Source organism: Neomonachus schauinslandi, chromosome 1 (assembly GCF_002201575.2).
Source record: "Neomonachus schauinslandi chromosome 1, ASM220157v2, whole genome shotgun sequence".
Lineage (NCBI taxonomy): Eukaryota > Metazoa > Chordata > Mammalia > Carnivora > Phocidae > Neomonachus > Neomonachus schauinslandi.
Window position 1 is genome coordinate 105,482,574 of NC_058403.1, and position 11,248 is coordinate 105,493,821.

The 11,248-nt window shown below is 42.8% G+C and overlaps 1 protein-coding gene across 2 annotated transcripts in view; it reads right to left on the minus strand.

Moving 5' to 3' along the window:
• Positions 1-8,854, minus strand: part of KCNAB1 (potassium voltage-gated channel subfamily A regulatory beta subunit 1) — a 399,097-nt gene extending 390,243 nt beyond the window's left edge. For both annotated transcript variants that reach the window (XM_021702562.2, XM_021702559.2), the window contains exon 1: positions 8,580-8,854. In XM_021702562.2, coding sequence (XP_021558237.1) covers positions 8,580-8,854 — 275 coding nt within the window. The remainder of the gene's footprint in view (positions 1-8,579) is intronic.
• Between the last annotated feature and the right edge of the window lie 2,394 nt (positions 8,855-11,248).

An 11,248-nucleotide genomic window follows, 5' to 3' on the forward strand; every position in this document is an offset into this window, starting at 1 on the left:
AAAAAATCAAACATACCTAGCAGTGGTCAACCAATTACTAAAACAATTCACTTTAAAAGTTGGAGAATGGGGCCGACTGGGTGGCTCAGTTGTTAAGCGTCTGCCTTCGGCTCAGGTCATGATCCCAGGGTCCTGGGATCGAGCCCCGCATCGGGCTCCCTGCTCAGTGGGAAGCCTGCTTCTCCCTCTCCCACTCCCCCTGCTTGTGTTCCCTCTCTCGCTGTGTCTCTCTCTGTCAAATAAGTAAAATCTTAAAAAAAAAAAATACTGGAGAATGTTGTCCTGCTCCTACAACTTCAGAACAAAGCATCAACACGTTTCTTTTTCCTTGCTGAGATAACACAAGCACAATCCCTGTGTAGGTCAGTGAGCGGGAAATCAAACTCTATCCCTGTACTCTGGATTATGATATCATTAAACCATGTAGGCTCAGAGTTGAAAAGAGCCCGAGAGATCAACTTGTCTAGTCTTCTCATATTACAGAGAAGACTTTGAGTTTTGGAGAATTTTAAAACCTTACTATGATTACAAGGCAAAATGGGATTCAAATCATGAGTGCAAGCCTCTCAACCAAACACCCCAGTCATTATGTGAGCCCACCCCCAGGAATGGTGGAGGAACCAGAGCTGCTGTGCTCTCTCTAACCCACTGACATCCAGTTAGGGAAGAACCATGTGGGCAAATTAGAAGACCAAGACATAGACTCTGCCTTCGGCATGTCCACAGTCCTTCAGAATGGACTGAACACATGCGAACATGACCCAGTTAAGAGGAATATCAAACTGAGAAATTGCCTGCATTTTCCTAAAGTAACCTAAAAAGTAGTCACAGGGAAGCAGACTGAAGCAAGCCCCTGGGTATTGGGCTACTACTGTGGAGGATGTCTATTTCCAACTCACCCCCATGGGGGTACAGCTGCAAAGGGCACTGATGGCCTCCTGGTCCTTAAGTCAAAGGACATCAACATCACCTTTAGAAACCATGGCAATCCCACCCTTCCCCTAGGGCTGCTGCTGGGATGCCAGGCACTTCCTCTAATTAATCTAACGCCTGCCCTGTTGAGGTTCACCCTCTCACTCACCCAGTCATTCAAGAGTCTAAGATTTGCACCAACATACAAAACAACAGAACAAAGAGCTAGGAAGCAATCTTTCTAGCTCCTTGTCCAAAATCATAGTTAAACTCTACAAAAACATCTTCATGTTCTAACATCTCTGGAAAGATACTTCTAGGTGACTTCTCATATAAACATTCTAAGATTTATAACCTTAAAGAAAACATGCTGCTCGAAGAAATATGTATCATCCTTTAGAAAAGAGCTTTTTCTTTAATAACAAAAGAATCTGATCAATAGTATTTTCTAAGAAAACAAAATACTGGTTTAAAAATTTAGTTATTCCGGGGCACCTGGGTGGCTCAGATGGTTAAGCGTCTGCAGCTCAGGTCATGATCCCGGGGTCCTGGGATCGAGCCCATCGGGCTCCCTGCTCCACGGGAAGCCTGCTTCTCCCCCTCCCACCCCCCTGCTTGTGTTCCCTCTCTCGCTGTGTCTCTCTCTGTCAAATAAATAAATAAAATCTTAAAAAAAAAATTAGTTATTCCCGGGGCACCTGGGTGGCACAGTCAGTTAAGTGTCTGACTCTTGGTTTCAGCTCAGGTCATGATCTCAGGGTTGTGAGATCGAGCCCCACATTGGGCTCCACACTCAGCATGGAGTCTGCTTGAGATTCTCTCTCTCCCTTTGTCCCTTCCCCTGCACTCTCTCTTTCTTTCTCTAATACATAAATAAATCTTTTTTAAAAATGTAGTTATTCCATTGTAGCTCATTTCCATCTCACTATATTCTGTTCCTGATACCATTTTACTGTTACTGTCTACTGTGTTCTAGAGCAGTGGGTGGGGGAAGAACAGGGGGACCAAAAGTGATTGAATGTCCAGTCTTTACTAGATGCTTTACATAATTTCATGGAATCCTCACAACAGTCTTCTCAAGCAGGTATTCTTGTACCCATTTACAGAATCAGAGTAGAGTTAGTACACTCCAGAAAGGGGAGGCATCTCTAATAATAGGTCCAGTAATCATTTCATGATAAAAACAAGGGCATGGAGCATGTGACAGCAGCTCTGGTAAGGACTTTCATATAACAGTGCACTTACTGTGTGCCAGACCCCATGTGCTTTCCTTACTTAACTCATTTTATCTCCTCTATAGCATTGGTGTTCTCATTATCCACCTTTAACAGCCGGAGAAACTAAGTCACACAGCTTGTCAGTGGCAGAGCCAATGCTTAAACCTAGCAGCCTGGTTCCTGGACTATGGCCTTAACCCCCAAGCCAACTGCCTCTGTCAGATGGGCCCTGCGCAGAGCCTCTGGTCGGTCGGTGACACTGCTGGAATGCAGCCTGCAAACCACGGGACTCCAGAGGCATGATCTTCATCATTGGGCTCCATCAACACTTCCCTTTGCCAAAGCTAACACCTGCATTTAGTGCCCTTGACTCTGTCTTCTTCCTCTTTGGGGACTTGGATTCATTACTTGTTTTACACAATTTCTCTCCCCACTAGAACCTTCCCTTCTGCCAAAAAAAAACATCTACAGATCAGCTTTCTGCAGCAAACTCCTCCCTGGACCCTGCTTCAGACTTCAACTATCATCCTCTCGTCTCTATCGCCTCTTCTTGAGAGTAGCCTGCCTGCACTACCTCTCCTCCATGCCTAGTCTCCGTCTGACTCTCAAGTTTCTGCAAATGGTCTCCTATCCCTCCATTCTCCTGGCCACACTCCCAGCTCCAGCCTGCAAGAACCTTTCCGGGGCACTTGTGGGTGTCTCATGAACAGAAGCAGCTCTCCATTTCCATTTCACACTCTAGCTCACACTCTTCCCTCCACATGGATTGCCTTCCCTAGCCCGACCGCATCTTGTTCAAGTCCTGCTCATCTTCCAGGTCCAGATCCAAGCACTCCAGCTGGAGTCACTCACTCCCTCCTCTGAGCTTTATGACCTTCTTTTTTATAGCACTTCTTATTTAAGTACAAGTCTTATGTCCCTGAGGCTATACCTAACTTCCTGTGGTAACTACCCTGATCTCAGGCTTGATTCTCAACTCCAGATCTTCCTGCATAAACTCAAGCCAGAGGTTGCTAAGCTCTTGGATCACCTGCTGCCCTGTTGGCAGGAAGAGCATCCACCAAAACTCACCTTGGAGAACTACCTGTCCTCGCAGAGAACCGCATCTGATCCTCTGGAAGTAGGCCGAAGTAAATGATGTCTAGGAAGTCAAGGAGTTTTGATAGCAAAAAGAGAAAATATTAGAAATGTGGCTCAGTGTAACTCTCTGCTTAAGAAGAAACAGTTATTAAGCTGGTAGAAGTCACTATTGAAATGCTTTAGCTAACTGTTCATTTGTGTGTTGACTTGCCCCACGAAATGTTCCCAGTCATTTCAATTTAATAGGTTCAGTCAGCTATGGTTTGGAATGTTAATACTGTATTAAAAAGTATTTAAGAGCTCTTTGTATTCTATCCCCAAGTCATGCTTCCCCAGGAGGTTGTGACTGTATGAATCCCCAAAAAGCCTCTATTAAGAGCACACAATGGTATCTCATAAGTATTAATTGAGCACAACAGGACCCTCAGCTGTCAGGTGCTAGGTGAAGTACACATGTTTGTCAGATATTTTAAGTCACCCCATCCTTAATCACTAATGACACTTCTAGGAATAGAGCCATAAGCTTTCAACATCATGCACAATATGGGGTCACATCTCAACTCTTATTTTAGAGAATTCAAAACCAAAATACATTACTCTTACATTATCTCATTTAATTTTTACCGATAGTCCTTTATAATGCTATTAGTCCTCTTTTGCAGTCAAAGAAATTGAGACTCAAAAAAGTTAAGTAACTTACCCAACAATTTGTTTAACTATAAAATTCAGTGCTATATGATGAGGATTAAAGAGTGCACTTGTCATGATGAGCACTGAGTAAAGTATAGAAGTGTTGAATCACTGTATCGTACACTTGAAATTAATATAACACCATACTGGAATATTAAAAACTTAATTAAAAAAACCTCAATGCTGGGGCGCCTGGGTGGCTCAGTCGTTAAGTGTCTGCCTTCGGCTCGGGTCATGATCCCAGGGTCCTGGGATCAAGCCCCGCATCGGGCTCCCTGCTCGGCCGGGAGCCTGCTTCTCCCTCTCCCACTCCCCCTGCTTGTGTTCCCTCTCTAGCTGTCTCTCTCTCTCTCTGTTAAATAAATAAAATAAAATCTTTTAAAAAATAAATAAAAATAAAAATAAAAAAACCTCAATGCTATGGATTCCATATAAACACTATGTATATAGAGAAAGCAATGAGATAGGTATCCTCGAATATTGCCAGTGGGAGAGCACCTTGAGAAAACATTTCCAGAAAGCAACTGCTCGACATACATTAAGAATAAAAATGTATGGGGGCACCTGGGTGGCTCAGACGGTTAAGCGTCTGCCTTCGGCTCAGGTCATGATCCCAGGGTCCTGGGATCAAGTCCCGCATCGGGCTCCCTGCTCCTTGGGAGCCTGCTTCTTCCTCTGCTTCTCTCTCTCTCTCTCTGTCTCTCATGAATAAATAAATAAAATCTTTAAAAAAAAAAAAGAATAAAAATGTATGTGTGTGTGTATATATGTATTTGTAATATTATATATATAATATCCACCCACTAATGACACTTCTAGGAATAGAGCCTAAGAAAATAACCAAAGATATGATTTTTTTAATCTGTATAAAGATATTTATTATAGTATTATTTACAATAATGATAAATAGTAAGCAAAATAAGAATAGCAAAACAATAATATAATAAGACACAGTCCTTAGAAATTTTTAAGTTGTCTTTAAGATAATAAAATGGACTGGCATAATATTAAGTGAAAAAAAGGGGGCGCCTGGGTGGCTCAGTTGGTTAAGCAACTGCCTTCGGCTCAGGTCATGATCCTGGAGTCCCGGGATCGATTCCCGCATCGGGCTCCCGGCTCGGCGGGGAGTCTGCTTCTCCCTCTGACCCTCCCCCCTCTCATGCTTTCTGTCTCCCATTCTCTCTCAGATAAATAAATAAAATCTTTTAAAAGAAAAAAAAAGGTAGAAAACAGCATATATAATATGATTCCAACTCAAAAGGCTGGGGAAACGCACACCAATTATTAGCAATAGTTGCCTTTCTTTTTTAGATGTTTTTGTTTTCAAAATTTTTTACCAAATTTAGACACTACTTTGTAATCTGAAAAAAAACCCTGTTATTTAAAGACAACAAAGAGGGACACCTGGGCGGCTCAGTCATTAAGCGTCTGCCTTCGGCTCAGGTCATGATCCCAGGGTCCTGGGATCGAGCCCTGCATCAGCTCCCTGCTCAATGTGGAACCTGCTTCTCCCTCTCCCTCTGCCTCTGCCCACCATTTGTGCTCTCTTTCACTCTCTCTCTCAAATAATAATAATAATTAATTAATTAATTAATTTAAAAATCATATGCACAGTTGCACAGGAACTTTTTTTTTTTTAAGATTTTATTTATTTATTTGACAGAGACACAGCGAGAGAGGGAACACCAGCAGGGGGAGTGGGAGAGAGAGAAGCAGGCTTCCCGCTGAGCAGGGAGCCCAATGCGGGTATCGATCCCAGGACCCCGGGATCATGACCTGAGCCGAAGGCAGACGCTTAACGACTGAGCCACCCACGCGCCCCGCACAGGAACTTAAAGCCACCTTTTTGCCTCCAACATCAGGACGCTAGTGCCTGCACCACTCTCTCACTATGCAGAGGAATGAGCCGTCATATAAAACACACCAGCCATCACAGTGTGATCAGTCAACTCTGTAAAATGGCCAAGTAGTATGAAGCAAATGATATTAGATTGTTTCATATGTAGTCCTATATAGACACAGCCCCAGAAAGGGGGGTCAGAACCATTTCCCACAAGACGAATGTGCATTCTCTGCCCTGCTTCCTGCAATTTCATTTCTTAAATATACCAGGACTGCTGGACCCCTCTCAATCTCTAATGGTTTCTTCTAATCATTTAATAATACTCTTTTTTAAAATATAGGTTATCACTGAATCTGAGGATAAGACAATCCTCAAGTCCCTCATGAACTAGAATTAACCTGCTGTAAAATATTTTCACTCCATCCTCTCAGAAAGGAAATGGGAGTTAGAGCCCTCTAGCACTTCCCTATTGATGGCCATTAACTAACAACCCATAAAATGCTTGCCTATAGCAAATGTGTAAAATCTTCAAGGACTCTTCAATGTATTTCACATTCTGTCCTATAAGTAAGGTTTCACAGATGAGTACATTTGTTGTTATTTGAATCATATTTGTATTCTACATACAGATCTCTAACAGAATTACCACTCTTGGACTATGCTTTTCATTTATAAATGAAAGAAAAAAAAAAAGGCGGCTTGGCGGAGTGCACATTCTACTACCTACATTACACTTTGAGAGGATTATATCATTGGTCATTGTTATCATCCCAGTGATCTCAAGGACTCAACTGAGGTAGGTAGTTCCAACATTGCGGTATAAAAAGGAAAGGAGTTGACGATTAGAAAAATTGTCTTTTTCTGAAATATGCACATATAAAGCTCCGAAGTCAATCTAATTTCTAAATAGACTCAGTTCCAACTGCACACACTAGTTTCCTCCTAGAAACAATCATGTTGCAAAAAGAAAGGGGGAGGGGACATTTTTAGTTTTTGATGATGTAGGATAGACATGATTTTCACTGTTCTTTAACATCTCCCTAAGCAAAGGACACCCAAAGTTACTGCAAATCAATGATCAATAACACTGCCCCACAGATTACCATGGAAACCATTAATTCTGGGTCATCTCTTCTGACTACAGGACAAATTGTTATTGTTTGAGTAAAGCAAAAAAGAGGAGATATTTGTTTTTCCCAGAAGTTGCTGGCTAAACATGGTTACCTTAATTAATATTCCCCCTGACCTGATAAATGTTACTCCACCATCAGATAACAGAGTAGGAATTTTATGATCACAAAACAGAACATAAAACAGGATCATACAATTCCTGTGTACAACTCCTTTAAGAAAAAGCTTGTGGTCAAGAGAAAGTAAAAGAATGTGTTACGGAAGGAAATTATTATCAGGGTTTTCCTTTGCCACTTAACTCTCTTTCCAGAAGCTCGTTAATGATAGCTTTAAGATTTATAGATATGAAGTATGTTCCCAACACTGACAGATCATTCAAGTTTTCTTTGACTTGAGACTATTCTCCTTGGGTCCTTCCTCCATGTACCCCAAATGTAGGCACAACAGCTTACAAGAGTTTCAGATAAATCACTCTGGCCATAAATAGTAAATGTATTTCACAGAACATTTCTAGAAACCTTATCTTGTTCTACTTTTTAAATGTTGATTTTTAAAATAGTGGCTTAGATTTGGAAATATCTATTTTATTCCTGCCTTGAAAAGGGAATGGAAAAAGGGAAGTTCAGGCATTTTGAAGTTTGTAGTCCACCAACTTGTTAGTCTACGGGCATCAATGGCTAAATAAATAGATTCAATTGCTAAATTAATTTTTCTATGGTATCCTTTTGGAATTAGAGATATAAAAATGGGGACAGCTCAGAGCACACTGGGATGCTTTGGTAAATAGAATGTATTCAGTGATCTCTATGCTACCACGCAGTCTCTACAAACAAAGTATTCTATACTTGGACCATTTCGTCGCAACTGTTTTTTATTTCTAGTTAATGTTTATTACCATTTAATGAAAATAGTTATTTTGGGCTTTATTTTCACAATAATTTTCCTTGCAAAATTATCTTTCATTCCTAAGAGATTTTTTTGTTGTTGTTAACAATTATAGGGAATAAGCACTCTTAAAGTCCAGGACTCAGAACGCTGTTACTCAGTACCGTTTGCCTTATAACATTGAGATTTGTGAACTCTTTCTGCTCTGCATTATTTGAAGCTGAGTGTGAGAAAAGAACATAAATTAAATCTCTAGAGCTTTGTCTTGCACTTACCTATTTTCTTTTAAATGTGCGATTTTCTCCTGATACTGTCTTCCTTACTCAGACAAGGGGCTCACACCCCCACTGCCAGACTAAGCTGTCATTCAACAAATTCACACCACTCCGCTGTCCACTCTTCAAACAGGCAAAACACATTTCCCTCCTTCACGCCTAAGTTCTCAAGGTAAAGGAAGCGCAAGAAAAACAGATGGCCAAGTCTTTTTTTTGTTGCTGTTTTGGAAAGGGGCCTTTCCTGCAATCTTCCAACTCCTCTGATTTTCACTTAAGACAAATCTGAATGCCACACTCCTTGTACCTGTCAGGTCTTGAGAGCCTACAGCCTCCTTCGCTGGAGAGGGGCGGGGGGAGTTCTGAATCCCCATCCCGGGAGCATTATTTGCCATTTCCACCAAGTTCCTGCTCTTTGGGGTTACACCTTCTGAGTTGTCAGTCATCCACAAAACAATGAGAGCTGCTGAGATGGCCAGCAGCGCGGGCAAAGCGAGCGACCTCGCCCGGGCTCTGGCAGAGCCGGCGCTGCGGGGGGCGGAGGCTTACCTGTGGGGCACGCCGGAGGCGCCGGCGCTCGTGTGCTCGCCCGAAAGCTCGTACAGTTTGAGGTACCAGTTCATCTCCACCTCGCGCACCAGAGCCAGTTGCCGCGCCCTGAGCTGGCTTTGCCCCGAGGGGCTGAGGCTGCTGTCTTTCCCATTTTCAGGGGCTTTCTTGGGAGATTTGTCTTTGCCCCCTATGGAAAGCCCAGACTGTTTCCTTAACTTGGTGTGCTCTTCGGCTGTCTGACTCCCCGCCGCCCCGGTGCGCGCGGCCAGCATCCTGGCGGTTTGCGTCTGTCTATCAGAGGAGACTCTAAGTCACTGTCATCCAAGTAATTTGAACTGATTTTTCTGCTTCTGTCTCCCTCATCTTCCCTGTCCTCCCCCCATCCCCTTAACCTTATCCTGCCGCAGAGCTGTAATTGAGCCAGGTCTGTGGCTGGGGAGGAAAGGTTATCTCTAACCTTCCTGAGGAAGCACTAAGGGGGTCACTACCTGTGATATCTTCCAACATGGGAATTAAAAAAAAAAAAAAAAAACCCTAACAATTTTGGAATGCTGAAGTACGTGGTGCTATTTCTTCTTGGAAGCTTGGATATATTTTTAAAAAATGACATCTAGAGGTTCATTAGCCATTCTTAATTAGAGTCCCTTTAGAGTTTTAGGAGTTTAATGTGAATTTCCTCAAATAAGTTTAACAATATCAATGCGGTGTGGGGGCGGGGGGGATCATTCCTTTTGTGTAAGCCTTAAAATAATGTTTAACTTATTTCATAATCCTCTGGGAGAGGGAGACTTTTTGAATGTCAGTGAGCCACGTAACATACATCAAACACTCTTTCATTCCGAAAGAAGAATGTTAAGCCCGCCGTGACTGCTTCAGTAACTGACCCTCTCAGAACCTCTGAAGGATAGAAGGCCTTAGAAGCGCTTTACAATTGAGGAGACCGAGGCTGAAGTTGGAGTGACAAAACTATTAGACTGAAAGAAAGTGGTAAGAACCTGTGTGTGCAGATGTGGATGTGGGGGATGTCTGTGCCCAGGGCCCGTGAACACCAGCCCTGAAGAAGGAAAGAAAGTTCAGTTAATGGCCCTTGTGCTTAAGCCCCATGGGACTGACCCACACATGCCCACCGATCTGTCCTAACTCAAGGGATGATGATGTCGGTGCCCACGTAGGTGTCTACCACAAAGTGGTTTGATGACCCACTAAACCCAGGCATCCGCCAACCGACATCAGCTCCTCCTCTAGCAACTGCCGCAGTGTTGGCTGCATGTGAAGAACTTGAGAAAGTTTGTGAATTTCTCTATCCATGCAAGACCATAAATTAAAAAACAGAGAGGGATAGTGAAATTTTATAGCCTCTGAGAATGACAGGAGAGAACGTAGGAAAGACAAGGTTCTTCTTAAAAAGTTAACTCTTCTGGAAATCATATAGATGGCTTTGAGGACCCCTACGGCTGCTAATTAATCAAAGCCAAGAATGAGGGGACAGCAAATCACACCACGCAGACTCTCCCGTATTTATGTAAAAGCTGTTTAGAGTAGTTAGGATTAGAACTCTGACCACAAAGCAATGTGTCACCTGAAACATGGAGCAAAGGGCAAGGGGGCAGCTGCCAGCAAGTCCCAGCAAGTCCCAGGGTCGGCTCCAACCGACACGGAGGAGGCTGAGGAACGCGGAGCACCAGCAGCAGCAGCCTCCACAATTCCTCTCCCTGCTCCTCATCCCTTGAGTTATCAAAGAGCTCTAACGACAACAGTATCCACAGCAACAGACTTCTCCTAGTGTGGACTCTGAGGATGGTCTCCCTAGTTTGATATTGTTGGTCATGTGTCCACAGGAGGCTCTGGAGTAGAACTGGGGAGGGGAGCTATGTTCATCCAGCCAAAGGGGTCTCACAGCTCCCCTGGCTTGCCTTTCTTAGGAGGCAGTGCTGTTGTGTTTAGGAGCTCTGCTCTAAAGTCAGACCGCTTGGGTTTGAATCCTAACTCCAGCACTTACCAGCAATATGATCTCAGGCAAATTACTTAACCTCACTATGTTTTACTTTCCTCATCTATAAAGAGGAATAATTATCTACTTGTGGCAGTTTTAAAACATAGCCTTCATTCTTTGTTATGGTTGAAAAGAAAGCTCACAGATACAGAGATCAGATTGGTGGTTGCCAGGGGTAGGGTGTTGGGGTGAGAGAAATAATTTTTTTTAAATGCAATCTCACTATATTTTTTTAACCAGTGTGTGTGTATATATCTATATCTATATAAATCTTGGATTCATTCTTTTATTGAGTCATTATAATTTTTGAATTTCTACCTAGGAGGTCCCCAACAGAGGCTAAGCACTATACAATACTGAAGGAGAATGAACAAGGCTGAACCTTACAGTATTGAGCTAGGGAAAATTCACATACTAATTAAAAAAAAGAAGAAGCCAGGTAACTTAAGGAAGGATACTACAGTACAATAGTAAGTGTATACCATAGTGATTTCCCCAGTCCTTCCCCCAAAAGGCCTTTCTCAAGTAAAATATTCTGAAGCATGGTAACATAGAAGTTTTTGAGGGAGAGAGGGAGGGAGAAAAGAAGGAAGGAAGGAAGGAAGGAAAGAAGGAAGGAAGGAAGGAAGGAAGGAAGGAAGGAAGGAAGGAAGGAAGGAAGGAAGGAAGGAAG